Raw genomic sequence first — 24,725 nt, 5'->3', positions numbered from 1 at the left:
GAAGGTCTGAACTTTCCTACAGAGGCTGCCTCAGGAGAGGTGGGGTTAAGCACCTGAGATAATCTCATGAAAAACTGCAGGGCCCTGAAGAGGAAAGGTGAGTGACATGTGCCAAATACCTAAGAAGTGACAGACATACCAACAAGGATCTTTCACAACCAATGTTCCAAATAGGAAACTATCTCCAGTTTTAGTGCAGCATGGGCTGTTTTTTTATCCATTCTTAAGTATACTTCACCTTAGGCTGAAAATCTCAACCGTTGTTCCTGTTTACCTTTGCTGTATTGTACTACTATAAGATAACTGGGGGCTTAAATCAATAGTAGCAAATAGCCCAACAACCCACAGGAGTGCCTGTTGGGAAACACCATGCAGGACACACTACGTCAAAGTTTCTAGAGCTGGAGAGATGGATTAGTGGTTAAGAGCACTGGCTGCTCTTCCAGAGGTCCTGAGTTCAATTCCCAGCAACCACATGGTGGGTCACAACCATCTGTAATGACATCTGATGCCCATTTCTGGCTTATAGGTACATACAGATAGACCACTAGTGTACATAAAATAATTTTTTAAATGTTTCTGTAACAGGTCCTCTACTCTGGGTCTCAGGAGGCAGCACACAAGCTGTCAGTCAGGGTAGGCACATGCCATCTGGACATGGACTGGGGAATGTGCTCTTCTAAGCTCTCTCGGACTGCTGATTCTTCCTTATGTCAAAAGGCAGTGGGTCCTGGATTCTTTTTTATTTAATTAAAGTACAATTGCATCATTACCACCCTGTTCTTACCCTTCCTCATGTTATAACTCCCCTCGGTGTTTATGTAGAATTCTATAAATACTCCTTTTATTCTAAGACACTGGAACTGATGCTGAACCTTACAGCCAATGTTAATAAATACATTTTGAGGTCGCTTAAGACTTAAGACTGTTATCCTATTGTGTACTCAAAATGTTTAATCTGCCTTTAAGAGAACTTTGCAACAACCAATCTTACTGGCCTTGGAATTCCATGTAATCAACTTTTATCAACCTAGGCTAATGCACAGGTATAATCTTAAATTATATATCTTTCCATGTCTTTGACCCAGAGTAAAACATGCATATCCTACATAGATGTTGAAAGTGGCTTCCTAAAACTCTATCATAAAAGCTGAAAGCAACCATTTATGGATATTGGTTGGTAAACAATGGTGTCTGTTATCTGGGTCAGCTGGGGTCATACAGAATTAGCAGAAAGGCTAGCTAGGCAATCAGGAACTTATTAACTTTCAATATTTTCCCCAAAGATTTAGTGAAATTAGGAAAAGCCTCTAGTCTTTTCAATAAATATAGTTTAAATATAGTCTCTCCAGACATGTTTTCTTCTTTAATATGTTTATTCTCAAAAGACCCTATCCCTCTGAAGTCAACGTTTCCTCATAATTGTATAGGGAAATCTATCCTTCATATGTTTTGATCACTTCTCCATGTCTCTGACCATGAGTAAGTGCACACCCCACTCACTAAACGAAGGCTTGGTGCTGCTACTCCCTCACGCACACACATGGACATACATGAGTAAGTGCACACCCCACTCATTAAACGAAGGCTTGGTGCTGCTACTCCCTTACGCACACATGTGGACATACGGGGTAAAGATGTGCTGGGATCAATTCTAAGGGCCCTAAAAGATACACAAACTTCTAGGTCCTCCTGCCCAACAGGAAATAAATGTGTTATCCAACCAAGCATTTGGTTAAATGAATGGCCAATGACATAATTGGTGTTCAGTTCTGACACCAACAAATGCCTTATCATCTTCATAGGCATTCATTTTTTAAAGGAGATAAGTAAAAGAATAGCAGTGGGAAGAGATATGATTTTAATATAAAATTATTCCAGAGATGAATGAAGCATTTAAAAATTAATGCAGCACACTTTTACTTCCACAGGTAATGCTCCATAACTAAGAAATAAAATTATTAAAAGAACTCTGAACAGAAATTCAATACCCACAATTTATCAGCTTGGATTTCAAGCACGCTACATAAACAGCATGCAAGCATCAGGGGAAAGCTCCACTGTAGAGCAGCAAGTGCCTGCTATGGATAATAATTGTTATGTGTGAACTACTTCTTCCCCTGAGTAGCTTGGGAATTTGTATTGTATTATAACATTCGGGTCAGAGCAACTGCTCAGTGAAAACTGAAATCTCTGGTATGGAAAGCTCAGCAAGCCGAGGAAGACTGCATGATCTAATCTGACCACAGCCATCCACTTAGTAGATGGAAAACCTCCACACTCTATTATTAAGAAGTGAATTTTCAGCTCAATTACAAAGTGAATTTTCAGAACAATTACCTAATTGTTAATTTCTTTACTGAAAGTAACACATAAAAAAAAACCCCTGCAATATGCAAACCAAGGAGTTAAACATCAAATCATTATTAAACTTCTGCTTTCCCCACACATATTGTCGAATTGATGCTTACATAAAGAGAAACTGCATGCCATGCATGCTCTGTGCATGTCTGGAGCTGATAATCTGAGGGCAATGAAAGCATCTTCCTCCTGTCTTTTGTGGAGCAGCTGTAATACATCAGCCAACCATTCTTCATAACTCACAGTGCCAGTGCTGAGAGCTGAGTGGCTACCTATACCCAAGATGAGCCCAAGGAGGAGTGAGATGGGCACAGGACCTAAGAGAGCTGTCAGCAGGGCATGATGGATGGAAATAAGCAGGTTGGCCGAGCAGGGAGGCCTTGTGAGCCAGCTTAATCCTAAAAGCATGAAAACCAACTTAATGGTTTATGTAACATATTATGATCAGATTTGCGGTTTTAAAGTGCTACTCTGGAGGTCAGGAATGAAGATGAAACTTCACAGGACATGTTCATGAATTCCTGAAAAATCAGACGAAATCTTCTTCACTGCCTTTTAGAAAAATGAGTTTTGAGAGTTTCAAACTCTAGGATATGAAATCAGCACCTAGCCTGGCACTCTAACGCAGGGCTCTTCAAATACCCTTGAAGTGTAGCTTCCCTGGATTCCATTATCCTATCTTCAGGAATCTGTTCACTGGCCCCAGTCACAATCCTCACCTAACTCAAGCCAGATCTTGCTTATTTACAAATAATATTCAGCATCCAGACTGGTCACTCCAGTTCCTGTGAGGCAGAGTAGGGGACAGATGTGGAAAAGTTTGGGAATTCTCTCTGTTCTATTCTGGCAAAGCACTTTTCGAGGACAACCAGGTGGCTCTGAATCACTAGCATAATGTTAACTAGCCACCTTCTAGGAACTCCATGTGATGCCTCTTTCCAGGACAGGAGATTCAGGGAGAAACACACGAGGTCTGTCATAAACCATGAAATATGAGTTGTTTAAATTATATAGCATTGATATATGAAATTTTGTTTGATTCTAATTTCTTTGATGTGATATTCATTTGCATTCCTTTGTGACCTAGCCATAAATAACCGCTTTTCTGGAGCAAATGTGAATTGGTCTGCTGATGGCTGTAAGTTTTTTCTAGGTGGCATCTGTCCATCCAATTCTCAGAGTCATAAAATAATTACAATGACTTGAAATCAACACATTCAGTACTCTATAATGATGTGTTATTTCTAAAAATTACTATTTTCTCCAATTACCTCTTTTGATCTATCATCAAAACAACAATAAATCTCAGCCCCATCTGTTTCTTTGCTTAATTTCCATGGTACATAAACTAAAATCAAAGGCCCTTCTGCACGCAAATGAAGTAGCACATCCTTCTCAGAGGCAACATCATGCATGGAACAGGGAAGGGTTTGGGAGGCCATCAGGCCTGGGTTCCCATTCTGGATTTATCTCCCCTTAGTTAAGTAACCTGGTGTGGTAGTTTGAATAAGAATGGCCACTATAGGCTCATATGTTTATAAGCCTACAAATAAATAATTTTATATTTTAATAAGAACTAGACATATTAGGAAGTGTGGACTTTTTGGAGTAGGTGTGACCTTGTTGGAGGAGGTATGTCACTGGGAGTGGGCTTTGAGGTTTCAAAAGCCCAAGGCAGACACAGGCTCAATGGCTCTCTCAGTCAGACTTTGTCTCCTTTTCTCCCTCCTTCCCTCCCTCCCTCCTTCTCTCCCTTCCTTCCTCCCTCTCTCCTTCCTCCCCTCCCTCCCTTCCTCTCTTCCTCCCTTCCTCCCTTCCTCCTGCCATTCTTCTCCTCTTTCCTGTCCCTACCTGTTTCTCACTGCCCGCTGTCTGAAAATCAGGACATAAAACTCTCAGCTATTGCTCCATTGCCATGTCTATTTCCTTCCTGCCAATGATGATCATGGACTAACCATCCAAAACTGTAAGCAAGCCCCCAATTCAACATTATAATTTATAAGAGTTGCCTTGGTCATGGTGTCTCAGCAGATCAATAGAACAATAACATTCCTTAAACACCTTGACCTACACTTTGCTTTGTTTTTCTGGGGAAAAATGAGACTACCTAGTAATAACACTTTTTGAGTGACTTACTATTTCAATTCACCACAAAATAGACTGGCTTTAACAGTGGGGTTTATTCTCTCACAACAGGATGTCAGAGATCTGAACTCAAACTATTGAGAGGGTTGGTTCCCTGGGGGAAGCTGTGTGGGAGACTTTTGCCCCTACTGTTTGGTGTGGCTCCCAGCACTCTCTGGCTTGTGACAGCACAGCTCTAGTGTCTGTTTATTCTTCACTTGGCCATGTTACTATTTTCCCTATGACCCCTTCCTTCTGTTAAGAAATCTAGTACTAGGTTCAGGGTCCACTCATAAATCTAGGGTAAACTCATCTGAAAATCCTCTAAAAAAAGTATTTCCAAATAGTTTCACATAATGAAGTCTGGGTAGACCTAAATTTGTGGAGAGAAAATCTTCAACACAACATACTTACCTGTGACAGAACATAATTTCATTAAAATTAGGAAAAATGATTAGTGATGGATCTCTAGTGAGACTGTGCATTATAGTGTGTGTGTGTGTGTGTGTGTGTGTGTGTGTGTGTGTGTGAGAGGGGGGGGATGCATGATGTGTGTGTTCTTTGTGAGTACAGGAATGTGGACACAAGTGTATCACAGGAGATATGTGGAAGGCAGAGAACAACCTTAGGTAGGTGTCAGTCCATGCTTTCCATCTTGCTTGAGATTTGAGATAGGGTCTCTGCTATTTGCTTTTTCATATACCACACAAGGTGGCCTTCAAGTTTCTGGGGATTTCCTTGTCTCTGACTTCTAGCCCCTGAGAAGGAAATGCTATAATTATGAATGTATGATACTGTATCTGGCTTTATGTGTGTTCAGGAGATTCCAAACCAGCTTATCAGGCTTGAATGGTAATTACATAACCACTGAGCCATCTCACCAGCCTACAATGTATGTATGATACATTTTAATAAGTGGACTGCAGTTTATTTTTACATTAAGAAAATTGGAGTAAAAATAAAAGCCTTGACAGATAAAAATGAAATCCATAAAGTTATTAGAACAGACCTTAAAATGTATTTCATGACATTGGAAGCTAAAATAAATATATGAATTTCTAGACACATGTGACCTACCAAGACTAAGTCAAGATGAAATAAATAATTTCAACAGATCTAGTAGGGTAACAAGTAAGAAAGAAGCAGCAATGAAAAAAAATCTCCTACTAAGAAGAGTCTAGGCCTAGATAGAGACAGTGGTAAATTTAGCCAGACTTCAAAGGAAAAGTGCCACAATGCTTCTCCAATTATCCCACAAAACAGAAAAGGAAATAACACTAACTTTTTTCTCAAACCCAGCATAGAGTCAGTATTTTCATGATACTAAAACCAGATACAGCACACACACACACACACACACACACACACACAGTGGATAATATTTGAAAACTGAATAACTGAATTCAAAAATACACAAAAGTATCATTTACGGTGATCAACTCAGCATGAAAAAAAAATCCGTAAATGCTCTAAGTTATATAAACAGACTTAAGGACAGAAATCACATGATCATCTCAATAGATACAGAAAATACTTTTGATAAGATTCAATATTCCTTTAAATAAAAATTATAAACAGCTGGGAATAGAAGGGACATGTCTGTATATAACAAAGGTAACATGTGACAAAACTATAGCCGACATTATACTAAATAGGAGAAACTCAGAACATTCCACTAAAATCAGAAGGAAGATAAGGCTATCTTCTTTCTCAACACTCATTGAATATAGTACTGGAAGCCTTATAGACCAATAAGACAAGAGAAGTAAATTTAAGAAACCATACAGGAAAGGAAGAAGTAAAATGTTCTTATGTGTACATGATGTAAGTCTAAACATCATAGACTCCTTTAGAAAACTCTTCGGACAGACCAATAATTTTAGCAAAGTAGCAGGATATAAAACTAATATTCAAAAGTCAGTAGCCCTGGCAGATACCAATACCAAACATGCTGAGGAAAAAAAAATCAAGGAAATTATCTGATTGAAAAATGCCACACACACAAAAATAGAATGCCTCAGTCAAAGAAGTAGAAGCCCTCTCAAACATTAAAACACTGGAAAGAAATTGAAGGAGACACTTGAATATCCAAAGATATTCTACACTTATAGATTGAGTATCAACATTATAAAACGGGCCATCTTGCCAAATACAATCTACATATTCAACATAATCCTCATCAAAATTCTAATGTCATTTCTCAAGGAAATAGAAAACAAACCAACAAAAAAATTACCAACAACATTGAAATTCATCACTGAGAAGCACAGACATCCAAAGGAATCCTAAGGAAAATAAACACTTACAGCCAGAGGTATCACTATATCAAGTTACAATACAGACCCTTCAATGGGAAAGCATAAGGTGCCAGCAACAAAACCCATTAATAGAACACAATAGAACTTTCAGCAATGTACTCAAACTATTATAGCTACTTGGTGTTTTACAAAGACACCGAAAATTCTCACTGGAGAAAAGGCAGCCTCTTTAACAAATGGTAGAAATTGGGTACCTACATGAAGATAACTTATCTAGATCTTTATCTTTCACATGACAAAAATCAACTCCCAATAGGTGAAAGACCCCTGAAACTGCTGTAGGTAAAGAAAAGGCGAACATTTCCCCATACTGGGACAAGTAAGATCTCTGCATGGGATCTAAATATTCAGGAAGAGAGACTGGTAATTGAAAAACTCAGGAAGTTAATAATTTCTGTACAGCAGAGGAAACCTTTAATACAGTGAAGAGACAGCCTACAGAATGGTACACAATTTGACAGTCATCTATACATTTAACAGAAGGTTAATAGACAGACCACAAATAGTTAAAAAAAAATAAAGAACAAGAAAACAAACCCTCCAATTGAAAAACAAAACAAAAAAATAGTTATGGACCTCAGAGCTCTGAGAAGAAGTTACAAATGACAAATTATTTTGAAAGGTGTTCAAGGTCTACATAAAAAGTGCCATTTATCATCGAAATGCCAAATAGAACCCATTTGAGATTCCATCTCAAAGGACAAATGACAGCAAATGGTGTCCAGAATGTGGAGAATAGAGTGGGAGCCCTTATTCAGTGACAGGAGCAATGACACTGTCAGTGCAGACACTGGGGGTGGAGAGCTCTCAAAAGCTGGGAATTAGGACTTCCACATGGCCCATCAGTACCTCTCCTGAGCATAAATCCAAAGGACTCTACATCCTACCATGGACACACTCGCTACCCTCTTCACTGCTATTCTGTTTACAACAGCAATAGAGCAGAAAGATCCCAGATATTCTTCAGATGCAAGTGTGATACGTAATGAAATTATATTCCACTGTGAAACAATGAAATTATGTACTTTATAAGAAAATGGTTAGAACTAAAAAGCAGATTAGTGGTGGTAAGAAGATTCAGAAAGACAAACAATGCAGGCTCTGTCTCATATGTGGATCTTAGCTTTGACCTTTACATGTGCATATGCATGTAAGAATTAGTTTCAGCCCAGGAGGTTGGAAATAGGCAGTGAGAGGGGTGAAAATGGGCTTCAGCAGAGGATGGTTAGTAGAACGAGGTAATATGAAAGTAAAGGAGGAAATAGTAAGGGTAAGAAACACTTAAGTAGGGATGGGGGCAGGGCGATGGGAGATAGGAGGGGGTCACAGGGTAGAAAGTAAGGATGTACAAAAAAGCCTTAAGGAAACTTGCTATTGTGCCTGCTAATTAAAAACATAATTAAAAAGAAAATAAAACATGCAAAAGCAGTGCCCTGGACTGGTAGACAAAGCTGCTCCCAGAAGCCATAGGCTATTAAAGAATAAGCCTAGTGCCAGAGGTCAGGTATTTCCTCATGAGTTGCTGGTCATGGAGGCTCCCACACCATCCCTCAGTAATACAGGAAATTGCTACTGCTGTTGGTTGCCCACCAGCACTAGAAGGTAAGACCACTTTGTTGAGGATATGACACACTCGACAGGAGGAATAGAGAAAACGAGCTGAACCAATCGGAAAGCCTCCTCCCTGTTAGCCAGCCCCCATAGAAGAGAAGGTGCTCTTCAGGCTGCTTAAGGGAAACTGTCTTACTCAGCTGTGGACCCAGCAACCTACACTAGCAACAGCCAAGAAAGATGTATTTTCTTTCTTTTCTTTTTTCTTTCTTTCTTTCTTTCTTTCTTTCTTTTTTTTTTTTTTTTGCTCAACAGGAGCACGTTTTTGATGTGGGCACCCAACCACTTAAATCTGATTAGGTTTAAGGTTTACTCCACAGGAGAGAACTCGTGCTTACTTCCAATTGAGTCCAAAAAGTCCATGGCTGGGAGGTCATAGGCATTACAGGGTGGCCTAAAGAAGCTACTCTACTAAATGGACATGTTGCCCCTCAATATTTCTTTCTGAATATTTTGGTTTTACCCACAGAGTGGTCCTACTGTTAGCTTTGGTCAGAGAAGCTTCTTTTGTAGCAGATAGGAGCTATTACAGATGCTCATAACTGGTAAAGCTTGAAGGACTAGGATATTCTTGAGCGCTCGGCACTTAATGAGACGTCTACTCACAGCCTCCAAGGCTTAGGGCACGTGGTGGTTGACAAAGAATGAATATAAGACTTGAAGAAGAAAGGCGTGTGGTGGACTACAGTGTTCTGGGTGTGATGTGCCTCCCGCACTCACTTACAGCAGATGTGGTTATCTGAACAACATGAGGTCTGTCCACATTCCAGGACAGGGAGGGACTCATCAGGCTCCATCTCTCCCTGAGGACTCACGGGCAGCTAATGCCTGCTGGGAGAGAGTAAGTCATCTTCCCTTGGTGTAGGCCACTCACAAATTTTCCATACTGCTGGAAATAACCCTCAGGCACGTGAGCAAGCAGCCTTAATGACATTCACTGGACACACACACACACACAAGCACAGATACAAACAGATTTGGAAGTAGGATGCTGGATGAAAAGCAGAAAAGGATCAGTGGGAGGAGAGAAAAGAGAGAGGCACTGGATGAATATAATGGAAGTACAACAGATGTATGCATGAGAAGACGGTGTGCTACTGGTACTGTGTTAAAGCAGCAGGAGGACTTAATACCACATTTCTCCTCTCATTCCTGTGTAGGCCCCACAGAAGTTAGTTACCAGTATAATTCAAACATGAATATGAAGAAATGGGATACTATAAGGGTTTTTGCAAAGACAATAGGAACATTTCTTGCATCTATAAAACAATAACTGTGGCAAAGTACAGTGAGGTGAATTGTTCTTGTTTCAAGACGTGGCCTGTTACAGTTTGAATAGATGTCTATCTGTGAGATCTTTGTAACTCTGTGGAATGTAAGCACTACGAAGAAGCAAGGAAACAATATGAAACTTGCTTTCTTCCTATTTGTTAGGTGACTTATAGATCAGCATGAAAACTTACCCAGTCTACCAACAGTTAAACTCACACTGTACTCTATCATATTTTCTTCTAAATTTCCCCTTTTCATATATCATATCTCTAATTTGACTTAAGAAAAGTAGAGAGAATATAATTTCCATAACACTGATTCTCTTTTGAAATATCAACTGAACCTCCATGGTAAGTAAAGACTGAAAGAAAGCTTCAGTTGGCAGCAAAAGTCAGGAGAGAGCCTGCCAGCCTTAGCACCTCTGCTCCCCCCCCCCATTCTGTCACTTAGGCCCTGTATCTGAACCCACTAGGACTTAAATAGTTGCCTGTATCTCAAGGACTCCCAGAGACCTAGCATCTTAAGAGAAATTCCCAGAAAATCTACAGACTCAAGGGCCACCAGCTTTCCACACATATTTCACCAAGTAGCACATTCAGCCTTGCTTCAAGTTGTAGTTGTGGTCAGGACCTGAAGCCTGTACAATGTAAGAAGGCCTATGGTGGTGGATGCTCTGCACTGTTCCCTAGATGGATAACCGAGCTAGCAGCAGCCATATCTGGTTCTCTCTTCTAGGAACTCCCCATTATCTCTAGCAATTCTTGTCTCTAATCTAGTGCAAGAGGCTTGCAGGAACAAATGCTGGCCTGTGTTGTATCTGTAGAAGACTAAGAAGGGACAGTCCTCTGTGCCCTATGTGCACAAATCATTTGTAGTCCACAGAAATACTTGCCTTTCTCTCTTTCACATCTTTTGGAAATCATCACAACTCATTTCAAAACCATCTTAATATTCTTTCTTACTATTTTGTAAAAATTACAGATCAGCTGAGAAGAACTTGTAGCTACCATGGCATGATACGACACCCAAACCTTACATACTCATGGTTCAATACCCCGAAGTTGGATGAAATACCATGCATCTTGCAGTCATTTCAACATGAACTTTAAAATGGCCCCTCTCCCACTAGGAAGGAGAAACCTACCAAATCTAAGCTGTCAATCAGTGAAAGTCGAACCGGAGAGGAACTCCAACTGTACAGACCAACACTTACCTGGATTGGGTTGGAGGTATTCAATTGTTTTTGTCATTATCTCCATCACAGCCCTGCTGGTGACATCCACTTTCTGCAATGACAAAATAAATGTGGTAAACGATATAAGCACTTATTTTAGAGCCTTGTTGTTTTCTTGCAGTGACAAGTCCTGCAGGAGCAGGTGAGAGGCTTGAGGAGCAGCTAGAAGGAAAGATGGCCTTGTGTGTTAGCACTGCCTGTTGAAAAGCCTATTCATCCAAAGGAAACTGGTAATTTCCCAAACTCTGTTTCAAAGTACACTTCGTTACCTTTCAGCAAAATCGATGCACATTATGTCAGTAACACTTGTGCCCTCAAGCTTTTACTAGACGCTATGAATGGACCAAACTCAGTGACAGGTTTCTCCTTCACAAAGAGTAATGCAGGGACACCCAGGTGGCTCAACAGATAAAAGTTACCAGCTAACCTGAAGACCTCAGCTGAATTCCTGGAATCCACAGAGGTGGAAGGAGACGACTAAGCCCACACTGCTGTCCTCTGGCCTCTATAACCATCCTGTGGTGTACACACTTCATTGTATGTGTCATGCTCATGGATAATACATAAAATAACAACAGTAACCATAATGATACTTTCAAAAGACCATGTCTTCTTCAATTCTGCTTATACTGTTTACGTTCTTCTGACATCTTCAGGGTATAAAAGCCCTCAGTAAACACATCTAGCTGGTCCTGAACACTTGGCTAATTATAAATACCAGATTCTAGCATGAAAATCCTGTCTCTGAATGTTATGAAAGGGTCAGCATTTCCTCCTGCAGTCCACCCCGCCCTCTCCACATAACCAGGTCAGAGAAAGAGCATAATCTAGAACCACTTACTTTTCTCCACGAGAATCATTTCTTATCAGACTGTGCAGGGTATTGGCTCATACAACAGAGCTGAATGACTAATAGTAATAAATCAGCTCTCCTGACATTGATAATATTTTTGTTTCTTTGCTTTTCATAGCAATATCTAGAACTAACTGCTTTGTACAGGGTAACCTGCTTCTCTTCTCTATCTACTGAAATATCTTATCTGGTTCGTTTTTTTCAATATTTAGTAACTTCTTATCCACCAAAGTCATAATACAGGGTACGGTTGTGATTATGATAATAAGCAAAAACATGATTGTCCTTGTGACCCTGTAGTGTTATAAAATAATGTTTACAAGTGTCCTCTTTAGGATGCATTAGCCTGCTTGTGAACCTTGTACCATTATCCTTTTGACTGACTTAATATTTTAAGATACTTGAGGCTTAGATAATTAGTGGTAAAGGAGTGGCAGATCCCCTGGCTAGTAGACTGCAAAATGAGATCCTGGCATTTATCAAAATGCCAGGCAACCTTATGAATTCAAGTCAAAGAACACTTGCTTGATACCGGTGGGACAAGTTCAAGGTTGTGTACAGAATAAACATGCTGAAACTGCAGAGAACTTGAGAGGACAAATACACATCTCCTATTGACTCTAAGACAAATAGGGATTGAGTGACTAGATGCCAAATGTATCTAAGTGTCCTCTGCAATCCAAAGGTCAAGGTTTCTAAGAAAGAAAGCATCAGAAGACTTGAGATTTGAACTACCTAGTGGCCATTTGAAACTGTGGTGTCATCTGCTACAAGGAGGCTGATTCATTTCCACGTTTACCCCATCTCTTTCTCAACAAAGAGATTTCTGCATCTTTACATGAAGGAGAAAAAAAATACAGCAAGATTCAGAACCTTGCTCTAGATAGTTGTTTTCTGTGAACCTGAAAGGTCTCTACCAGAATACAGGAAGAAATATTTTTCCTCAATTCTAGAAGATATAATAACAGAACCAAAAGACACTTTGTACTATTCCCAAGTGGGCTTAGGGACATGAAAGTAGCCACCCAACAGGGTCAGGAGCAAAGAACTGCCACACCATCCTCTAGTTATGAAAGTCCTCAACATTTATGAGAATTTTATCTACAGTAAATATGTGGATCTGACCCTGGAGAAGTGGCACAGCTATGCTGACTAGCTGGGCCACTTATCCTCAACTGTTCCAACTTCTCAATAGAGGCTGTAGCAACAGTGCCTACTGTATACTGCTCATAGGTGAGTCATCAAGGAAGACATGGGAAACAGTTTGTGGAGATCAAGCCAGTAATCTCAGATCTCCAGAGACCTTAGAGATGGCAATATTAAGAGTATTATGTTTAGTTATCAGAGTAGAATTCAACCTAAAAATAGAATGGGGACAAAAAAGATAGCAGTGTTCCCTATGGTCTGACCAAAGTCTCCTATGAAGTTGAGAACACATAGACTTTTCATACTCTGAGTTCACTGATATAGAAGCTTCTAGTACTTCTGTTTTCAGTACAAGATAAGCTCTGTTTCAGTATTTAATTAGAATATAATATAAGCTTCTAGCACAGGGGTTAATAGGGACATGAACTGTTGAGAGGAAATGGACTGTGAATGTATACAACACAGGCACATACTTAGGGACTCTAAATCCATGTGTAAAATGTAACTATTTTTTAAAAGGCTGAATCATGGGCACATATTTGTCACCGACTCTGGTCTTTTTACTTTCATCTTCTTAATACCAAGGTTTTAACAACTCTCAATACTTTAGACTCTTTTTCCATTAATAAGTCTTGAAATCTATAACTGTGAATCCAGAGGAATAAAGAAACAAACAAATGGCTCTCTTGGGATAGAGAGATAGCTCAATGGATAAAGTATTTGCCACATAAGTCTGAAGGCCTGTGTTTCTATCTCAACAATCCACCCATGGAATAAGCCAGATACAGCAACACAATCGTCTTGATCCTGATATGGCCTACTGGCAGATAGGAGGTTAAGACAGGAACCTCTATAACTAACCTATGCCCATGGGGGCTCACAGAGACTGAACAACTGAAGAGCATGTAGTGACCAGACCTAACCCACCTACATATTTGTAGCAGATGTGCAGCTTGGTCTCCATGTGGGTCCCCTAACAACTGGAGCAGGGGCTGTCTCTGATTCTACTACCTGCCTTTGTATCCTCCTAGCTGGGCTTCCTTTTCTGGCCTCAGTGCTTAGTCCTGCTGTGACTTGATGTGCCTAGGAGGGTTGATACCCAAGGGTGGCTTCTCCTTCTCTGTGTACAAGGGGAGGAGTTTGTGAGTTTCTTCTGGAAGAAGAGGATGGGGCTGCAATTCAGATGTAAGGCAAATAAATACATAAATAAATAAGAAAAAAAAAGACAGGAGACTCTAAATTCACAGACCAGCTATCCTGACACACACAGCTGTAAGTAAGAGACCATGTCTCAAACAATGTGGAAGATGAGGCCTCTCTGTCCTTTTTTCATTTCCAGCCTCCTTTTCAGGTCAAACCAGTTCATCTGTGGCCACAGGCAGGGCTACACCTCTTTACTATGTATGAGTTTAGAAATATATTCTAAACATACCTGCATATATTAAAGGGTTAAAATAAGGAGTTAACATTTCTATTTTATGTATATAATAGCCATACATTTTTCTAATTTCATTGTTAGCTCTAACTTACTTTTAATGTAGCCATGCTCGCTGACATAGGCATTGTCAATGAATCCTTTCTGTGCTTCAATAGCCCTAGAGAGCAGTAACAGTGGGCAAAGACCCCAAGGGCCCAAAAGTATAAAAGATTTATCAAAAGAATGTGCTGATTCCTGAGCTAGCAAGGTGTGAGCTTTATCCAACATGTCCTGCTTAATCTATGAATGAGGTTGTTAATTCCAGTCTTGAGGTATCAGATACCAGAACTCTAAAAGGCAGTGAATTGGTGAATTAATATAATGGACTTACTTCTTCATACACTTCTAAATGATACCATTCTCTCCTATAGAAAATAAATCAGTATTTTCTGAACTAATAAACAAGAAAACTATGTAATCTTTTACATTGCAATGGAAGTATCAAGGGCATTATTTCATATTGTCAGATGTCAAATGTCAAAGCCAGAACACCTTATATGCTGTACAGATAGTCTGAGGGTTTGGCCACCAATAATAATGCCATGAATTAAATGATCACTTGGACATGGGATAATTCACAGTGGTTATGTGAAAGAAGTTAAAAGGCCATATAAAACACCAACATCTTTTCAACATTTTAAATGTAATATTACTGGAGTTAAGAATATACACACACTTGAAGTGCTGAATAAACAAGTCACAGGGACATAATGGAAGCAGCACCCTGGGAAGGCCTGTCTGGCAGAGAGACACAGGCTGATCCAAGAGTGGTATTTTTAATTACACCCTACTGACTCCAGGGGAATTAACATCCATCTCTAAACTCCCTGCTTTAAAGCAGAAATCCTGTATTCATAAAGGCTGGCAGAGAAATAGTATTTTGAAGATGAAGCATGATTTAGGCTCTGATTACTCTAACATTAATTTTAATTTTGCTAATCATCTTAGGCATTACAGCATACCAAGTATAGCTTGGAATATACTCTACACATATAACTGAGAGGAAGCCTGTTTCCATGGAAGTTCCGGTAGAGCAGAAGGATATCTTTGGAGCTCATGTTGTTTGTGACTCCAGCCCTCCATCTAGCTTACTCCAGTAAGTGAGTGTCTTGGGCCAGTGACCATGTCTCCTTCACTGCTGTTCCATGAAGGAGGAACTCCAGTATCATGGTAAACCCCAAGTCTACTCAGAGGAAATATTCTGAACATACTGACTGCAATTTTCCAATCTTCTCCCCCATGTGAGGCATATCACTGGAATCTACTTGCTACAAAACTCAAGCAACAAGTAGTATGCCCCTCATGACAGATGAGAACTATAGGCTTAGCCTGTGTTTCAATGTGAGCAGGTCTGGCAAAACAACAACACAAAACCAAAATACAAAATCAACAACAAAACAACAACAACTTTGATAAACAGAAGGTCTATCTTGTGACTCAGGTGGTTTCTACTAATGAATCCCAGTTCTCTCATCAGGGGTTAGAAAATACTAAACCTGTCTCTCTGAAAAATCTAAGACATGAGAGTAATGCCCTTGGACACCATCCACCAGTGTTCTTGACATTGCACTCTGCCAACAGCCTCTACCCTCATATTCAATTGGAATGGCAACTTTTCTTTCTCAACATTTTGCCTTTCTTAAAACTTGAGGCTGCCCCTTAGGGATTCTATTTTTATTTAAAGCACTTATTTCCATGTTTCTAGCCCCAAAGCCTTCTGTGACCTTAACACAGATTTTCCGCAAGATGCTTTTCAGGTTGCAGAAAGACATTATCCCTCTTGACTGGGAGTTTGCATGATATTCATATGCAGTGCAAGAGAATATTTGAAGATTCAGCTCAGTATTCTCTCCTCTAGAAGTTTCCACTGCTCTAAGGAGCTCATGTTTATCTCCTCTCTGATATTTTTCAAGGAAATCCTCCCAGGGCCCTAAGCACTGTGTCTTATTTGGTATCTACTTATATTCCTTTTTTTCCCAACCCAAATTGAAAGCTCTTTGAGGGATTGGGCCTCATGCACCATTCTGTTTCTAGTTCCTAGCACAATGCCTGGCACTTGGTGGTATTTATTTATCTTCCAAGTGAATTAATGAATATAAGTACATACCAACTCATCAAAACCCTCCCCTAATTATTATAACTGCAGTAACAGATGTAAATCTGACAAGCAACCAGAAGTTCCTCAGATTCCAGAATCTTCTATAAACAGCAACAACAGAAATCTGCAGCTTTATAAAGAAAAAAAAATTGCCCAATGTCTGGATCACAGAATGGAATTTAGCCTATACTTAGTTAAATTGATAAACAATGGTGACATTTACAGTTAAAATGAAAGCAACTCCATGCTAGGTACTTAGGAGAAAGAGAACAGTCATCAAGAGTACTATTGGTTCTGTGGAGACAGCCAGAGGCCTCAAGGCATCAGCTAGGGAAGGACACTCTGTCTATGAAAGCAGCGACAGGCTGGGACTGCATCTCAGTAGCAGAGCAGGTTAGGCTGAGATTAGAAAGAACTTCTAGGAACAGCCATCTTCCTCCCAGGAGTGCTGTCTGCTACAGACCTCTAATTTATCTCATGTTGTTGTCTAATTGCACCTTGGAGAATACAACTAAATAAAGCCTTCTCCACCCCAAACATTTGATGAACAGAAAACCAACCATGAAAGGGTGATACGGTGGATGATGTGTCTGTAGGTTTAGGGAGACTGAGTTAAAATATTTTTTATGAGTACTTGACATATGAACAGGAATATCAAGGGATTGAGATTCTAAATCCATAGCAAATGCTCTTCAGTGACTGTAGAAAAAGCCTACCTTCCAATATGCAAAGCACGATTTTACAAACTTTAGGAAACTCACAGATAAGATAAAGGACATATGCAATAAAAATCAAATAAAACAATTTGTACACTGTACTTAAACCTAAACATCTCAATTTACCTAGAGGAAAACCCAAATGCAGGAATACACGTATGTTCTTCAAGCAGAAGTACTGAGGTTTGAAATAAATAGTCCAGAGATTTTTGATGAAATAAGGACCAAAACTCTTCATACTTCATCTTCAGACTCGGAGGGAAGTCTGTGATATTTGTCTAAAGTAAGATGCTTGGCAAGATCCTCTCGTTTTAATTAGTTTGTAAGACTGGCATGGATTTCACAGCAAAGTAAGTCTCCAAAGATCTAATTAGTTGCTCCAGTCTCCACGTTTCCTTCGGTTTTTAGTCTCATTTAAGACACAAAGAGCTAGCTTGTCTTGAATCTACAGTCAGATACCTAGTTTAGCAGCATTACTCTGGGCACATGTGAAGTGTGGGAATAACTCCTGACACCTGCACATTTCAAGTTGCTAAGTGCTGGCCTCAGCTTCTATGCTGATGTGGTTCTTAACCATGCAGCACACTGGAAGTCCTCTCAAGAAAATGAACAAAGAGGAGAAGCTAAGGAGGGCTAACTATGAGGCTGAAGCAAGTTAACAGATCCCTGGGCTCCTAAGGAGAAAGTGTAAGCTTTCCTCCTGCAGATGTGTGTCTGTCTGTAGACACGGACTTGACAAGGGAGGGTAGGGTCCTGTTTCTACCACCATGAAAGTTGTTTACCAGCTTTGGATAAAGATCAGAGGGAATTTATAACCCTCTGGAGATAGGAAATAAGGGAAAGTAGCTGTGAGGTATTGGGTATAGACTCACAACATTGTCTTCAGGCACAGGACCAGTCCCTCAATACCAACCCACAATATTCTCTATGCATTTCAACACTTGCTTATCTGCCTAAATCTAAACAGTTCTTGCTAAGAACAACCTCAAAGTGAAAGAGAAAATATCTTTAATGTCTCAAAAGAAAAAGAGACTTAATCCACAAACTCCAGCTTACTTGTTGGGAACCTATGTTTCAGGCAGAATGCTAAATGATTTACTTTAGTCTATAATAAAAATTATTAAGTGAGCATTAGTATTCTCATTGTACTCCCATCTGAAAATAGACTTCCACAAACACTGGACTTTAATAATAAGTGGTGGACATGCAGAGTGTAGGCCAGGTCAACTGGACTCCCAAACCACTCTCTCCTCAGTACTCCAACCTGCCTCTGGCAGGAAGCATCCTAATAGGAATGTCCACTGCAGTCAGAGAGAGACTCAAAGTCTCTTACAAGATTTGAGACATCATTCTCCATTTTCTCCTCTTTTATTTCCACTTCACTCAAATTCAACCACAGCTCTGCACCACACTATTTCAGGAAAGTGATAATAAAACCTATCAGGAAAGGTGCAGACCTCATGCTTCTCCAGAGAGGCTCTAGTCTCTGGAGGGACACAAGGGACACAGGGTGCTTTCCATTTCTATTTCAAAATACAAAGGGAAGGGAGTATCTTCAATGATCAGAACATTTTGAGGCTCTAGTACAGAGCAGCGTCACAGTTCCCTCTGACAGGGGACAACTCCATGGCAAGGGAGGGCCAGGAAGCGAGGACTCACCCTCTCCATCTCCTTGAAGTCATCATCCAGCTTGGTGCCTTCTGCTCCTCCGACCTTCTCACTCACTTTCTGCAGAAGACAAAAACAACAGGGAATCATTAGAAATTGTTTCTTTCTTTCTTTCTTTCTTTCTTTCTTTCTTTCTTTCTTTCTTTCTTTTTATAAAAAATATGTTTTGAACAGTTGTCTAAACAGCATCTAACATGACTTCAGAACCATCCCCTGACTGTGGTCAGCAGCTCCGTTGTCATAGCAGCACAGTATAGCTTGCCTATGCAACATCCCAAAGGTCATGTGCCTGGCGTACTGAAGCAGGAATTCAAACCTGCATCTTCTGATTTCAACCCCAGTGCTTTCTGTTACACAAATCACTTTACAGCAAGCTAATTGCTAACATTTTCTTCAGTAAGTCCTGAGGAACAGCATCATCACACAATAATCATTTCCCTCTGATAATGGATCTAAAATGCTCCTAGGTAGAAAATTGCTACTTGTTCAACCTGTTCTTCAATGGGCTATTGAACAGATAATCACAAGCATCCATTTAACTATTAGAGAAGAAATGAGCCCAGATGATTCCAGATAAAAGGACTTGCTTTGCACTCTCCCTGTTTATATCCTCACATGCAGGCAAGAAGCTACATCAAACTGTGTTGAGGGGATTTCCTTGACACTTAGTCATTTTCCATTACTATTCAGCTTTAACTGTCAATTAGCATATGCTAATTATCAATTTCCAATACAAACTTCACATTAATAAGAACAGATATACCATTCTTTTCAGAAATTATGATTCAAATCAAGGATAATAAAAATGCATGACAAAAATCATAGATAAAACCCACTGATTTCATTAGACAGGAATAGTGTTTTGTTTTGTTTTGTTTTTTTCCAAATACCCTAACTGTAAAGGTGGATATATATTTTCCCCTAAGACATCACTGAGTTACATAAAGTCTATAGGCACAGATACTGGAGTATGGTTTTTAACTTCCTTCAAGAGTTACTTGGCTGAGAGTATTCACAGGGGCTCCCACTGTGTTCTGCTTGCAGCCATCTTGACAGCAATGTGGGTTTTGTCAGTGAGCTTGGCTTGTGTTTCTTGCATGGACTTCTGGAGATCTAGCTCCAACTCTTGGCCCTGAAAGTGCTGGCAATCTCTTGTTGGACCCTGGGGTGTATTTCTTATGCTATTTTCTCTCTGCCTTTCACTGGTTTCTGCCAAGAGGAAAACACTCAGAAGGGAAGAACATCATTGCATGTAAGATCCCACTGTTTACTGAATCAGCAATAACAGACGTAATACAGTGTGGGATAGACTATGACCCAGGTGTCATGAAAATTATGTGATGTAGTAAGAACCTACATCTGAACCTGTAATCTATGCAGCAAACTCTACTCCCTAATAAAGTGCACGTCTGCTTCTAGCAATATGGTTTCTCAAATTAGTTTATGTAACTTTCATTCCACACTTTGAGAAGCTGGAATTTTATTTAGTACAACTGTAGATAGATTAACATCAATGTTTCAAGCAGAAATGTTAATGAAAATAATATCAATACATTTGTATCTTGGTCACTTTTGCTCACTGACAATAATTTAGCTCATATTTCAGCCCTTCTGTGTCTTATGCTTAAAATATATAGTTGACCACTAAATTTGGCAAGCAAATTCTAATCTACTTTAAGACCAAAACTATAGAGAAATATTTTCTGGACAACTATTAATTGCTATCTCCATGCTACACAGTTGTCTCCAATGTTAGAAAAATTCACTGTATGCAAAGTCTCATTTTGACAGGGGATCATCATAGGTGTGACCTCATGTGACCTGTAACTGAGGTCAATGTCCCTCATTTATTTTCAAAATATACACTAAAAGGTTGTACCTAGGAATTGCCTCTACTGTGTTAAAATTAGAAAATGCTGATACAGTAGTGACAACCCAATCTCTGAAAAAAAAAATCATGGTCTTAATCTAAAGCTCAAAAGTTCATACCATGCTTTTAATACTATGTTGTCCAACTGAGAACTGTCTCAATTTCTCTTCTATCTCTATCCATCAATTGCTAAGCACCACAGTAGCAGAGTCTAGGTATCAGATGAGATACTGGGGGTATGTCAGTGATTAGTACTGACTCCAGCCCACTGGTCTACTGGCACCAGCTATTTTGTTTACAAAGCATATCCAAAAGAGGGCAGAGAAGGAAAAGGAACAAAACCAGACTAGATCAGAGGGAAAAATTACTTTTTCTCTACCAAAGCTGCTACATTTACGCTTCTTTGAAGTGGTCCATCATGCACAGTGAATGACAATAGCTAGCACTTTCATATTGATGCTGACCTAATAGGCTGGTTGATATACAACTTTATTTTTATTATTTATTTATTCTTCTCTCATACATTACATCAATTTCCCTTCCCTATACTCCTCTGGGTTATCCTCTGTCCACTCTCCCAGATCCACTCCTCCTCTGTTTCCCTTCAAAAAAAAAAATCAGGCTACACAGGTATATCAACCAAACATACATAATAGATTACAATAAGACTAGATGCATGCCCTCATATCAAGGCTGAACAAGGCAACCCAATACAGCAGAAGGAAAGGGGTTCCAAATGCAGGCAAAAAAGTCAGAGATACCCCCATTTCTACTGTTGAATGTCTGATAGAAAGACAAAGCTACACAACCTTAATATATATGCAGAGGGTCTAGCTCAGACCCATACAGTCTCTGTGATTGTCACTTCAGTCTCTGTGATCCCCCATGAGCCCTGCTTAGTTCATTCTGTGGGCTGTGTTCTGGTGGTGTCCTCAACCCTTCTGTCCCCTACAATTCTCCCCATCCCTTCCATAGTGTTTCCTGAGTTCTGCCTAATATTTCACTGTGGGTCTCTGCATCTGCTACCATCAACTGCTGGATGAAGCCTTTCTGCTTACAATTGGGCTAAGCACCGATCCATGAGGATATGTAACTTTATTATCAAGTTATATTCCTGAGAAGGAAGCAGTACTCAAAATAATTCCATCTATTCTCTGTGATAATCTTTCAGGTCCCAAAGGATCTATATATGTATATCATGGCACAGAAGAAAATATTGGGCTACTTAAATAACAACTGACTCATTCTGTGGGAGTATGGCAAACATCTCCTTTCATTTGAATAAGTGCTACTAAAGTGTAATGTGTAAGAGTAAGACTCAAGGTGAGGGAAATGAGGATCTTTAGCCCATCAGGCCAATGATGGAGGCTTCTTTCTTCCTTATTAGGTAACTATTTTGTGCTATCATTTTCCACTGAAGTGGATCCTAAAGCTAAGATCTCACAAGAGTTAATATATTTAGTATCTCTGATGGCTAGTTAATAATACTCTAGTCATTTGAAAACTTGCTCACTTATTTAAAAAGAAATTTAAAGAAAAAGCAATTAATTCAAACAGATTGGTACAAGATAGCTGATATTTCTATTTGCATCAGCTACAAACCTAAAACAATACCTAAACAAACACAACTCCCTAATTTATCTAAAAACCTATAACCTTAAGGGTACAAGATGTCCAAAAGGCCCCTTTAGTATAACAGGCAGCTTGTACCTCTAATTGTTTCTACCAATATATTTTCCTTGTGCTTTGTGTTCTAACCCAACGAATATTTTTTTTTAAAATCCAGACCAGTTATCTTACCCTCATCTTTTTTGATTGTATTCCCTAAGGAGGAGTTGCTAAAGATTTGACAAAGTGAAAAGCAATGGGAATTTTGCAGTGAACATGAGAGAGACACTTAAGACACATCACTCTTAGCTAGTCTCACAAGAGGTGCAGCTTTTCAGTAACAACAATCAGTTCTAGCTTACATCAAATTCTTAATTCTGAGTCTTCAGTCTCAGGCTATTGCCTATATGCTAAATAGGCACATTGTAAAGAGGACTAAATCCTGTTGTCCCTCACCCAGAGGATGCTGGCCTGCTTTGCAGCTGTGAGTCATCAGCCCTTCAGCCACCTGTCACCTCCAGACTCCATCTTCTCTAAGCAGCTCAGATCCTGGCCATCACTACATTTCATTTACCAAACACAGAAGAGCCATAGATATCTCCAAAGTAAATCATATCAGCCGATACACTCTTACGCCTCTAATTTAGGTCCTAACTTCTCTGCTTGCTTCTGGTTTTGCTTTGTTAGCTTTATCTCCTAGTGCTTATCATACAGAACCAAGTCTCCTCTGCTCTATAATTGCATCTATTCCCTTTTCTGTTCTTAAAATCCTATATATTGTTTTAAATGTCCACTTATACACTTATCTTCTCTATTATTGGTGATTGTTCAACCAAGCAGGATGCTTTTAGACTTCTAATGAGACTCATTGCCCATTGTGCAAGCAGATCTACTTCACTAGCAAAAGTGCGAAGGATGTTTGCCCAGTTGAACAGTAAGGTGGAACTTATAGAACCCATACTGCATTTGTTTTACTTAAAAGGGCTGACACCTCAGTAATATAATGAGCAGAGTCAAGACAAAGAAAATCTAAATGAGAATTACAACAGGAAGACACTTACTTACATGTGAGTTAATTTTGGCTCTGAACTTCTATAAACTAGAGACACCTTCTAAGTATATTTTGTCTCTATAAGGAATACATTCCAAAAATTAAAAAATTCAAGCACCTAATATGTATGATATTTTTATTGAATGTAGATTGTATTTATTTTATATTTTTAATTAAAATATAATTGCATCATTTCTCCCCTTTCTTTCTTCCTTTAAGCCACTTGAGACAATGATTCTTCAAAATATCCAAGAGACATAAATTCCATTCCTTACAAAGTAAACTCTCAGTTGCAAAAAATGACAAATACATAACAATTCTGTCTCTCTGAGAGGGAGACCTACATCATTCAACAGTAGACTACTTTAAAATTAAACCAGAGTATGAGTGGAAGAGAATGTTACAAGTTTAAAAAGTAATTATTAAAATGATGAACCTTCTTTAGGCAGGCTGTTATACCAAACCTTAGCCTAGCACCTGCTAGAGAAGCTATTATATCTTACAGTTAAAACTACTGTATCTTACAGTCACATCCCTGCTTAAGGGTCATTATGATTTAACAAAAAAACGTTACACACACAAAAGGTGGAACATTCAGCTTCTAATTACATTTTGACAAAATGTAAATAAATTAGAATATATCACCAAGCAAATAGCACTATTTAAGGTACAAGCTCTTCAACGAGAAGCTGTCTTAAGCAAGCCCATAGCATGCTGTTTTGTTTTCCCTTTCTGTAGAGCATCATCTGAGAGACTGAAAGCGTGTCCTCCAATCCTCATAAATGCCTTTAGTGACTTTCAATAAGTAGAAACTCTGGATTCAACAGCTGTCGGCGTGTCAGAAAGGTGAATTCTACAGCAGCACGTTCCTGATGCCAGGGCTTCCTATGTGCAGAACTGGAGTGCTCCAGATGGTGGTGCTCCCATGGGTGAAAGACAGGGTAGATTCCCTTTATGGAATATAAGTCTCGCGCCAGCTTTTCTCAGTCCTTAAACTGGAACACTTAAATGCCATGATGTTTCAAAAAATGAATTTCAAAAAATACACACTGATCTTGGCCATCTAGACATTATTTTTTTTCTTTTTTAGAAGTAAAAGTATTCTTATGTATCTTCTAGGTTAAGCAAAGTCTGACTGTTCCTGAGCACAAAGTAGAAGAACACTGGAACATTTTTATTAAAAAAAATAGACTTAAAAAGAAATTCAATAAGTTTTTCTTTGAATATCTACAGCTAAAACCTTTGAAAGAAGCGTGGGTGAGGCTAAGTACTTGGTCTTTCCCCAGCGACCTCCTATCTTCTTCCTTGTCACAAACTA

At 39.3% G+C, this 24,725-nt stretch overlaps 1 protein-coding gene across 1 annotated transcript in view; it reads right to left on the bottom strand.

The window, feature by feature from the left end:
* Positions 1-24,725, bottom strand: part of Sh3gl2 (SH3 domain containing GRB2 like 2, endophilin A1) — a 171,014-nt gene that overhangs the window by 23,678 nt on the left and 122,611 nt on the right. Inside the window, exons 2-3 of the mRNA XM_028753629.1 lie at positions 18,870-18,938; positions 10,900-10,972 (exon numbers count right to left, since the gene is read on the bottom strand). Of these exons, the coding sequence (XP_028609462.1) occupies positions 10,900-10,972; positions 18,870-18,938 (142 nt within the window). The remainder of the gene's footprint in view (positions 1-10,899; positions 10,973-18,869; positions 18,939-24,725) is intronic.

This window comes from Grammomys surdaster, unplaced genomic scaffold, assembly GCF_004785775.1.
Source record: "Grammomys surdaster isolate TR1022 unplaced genomic scaffold, NIH_TR_1.0 125951, whole genome shotgun sequence".
NCBI lineage: Eukaryota > Metazoa > Chordata > Mammalia > Rodentia > Muridae > Grammomys > Grammomys surdaster.
This window is presented reverse-complemented; position numbering and strand designations above follow the sequence as displayed.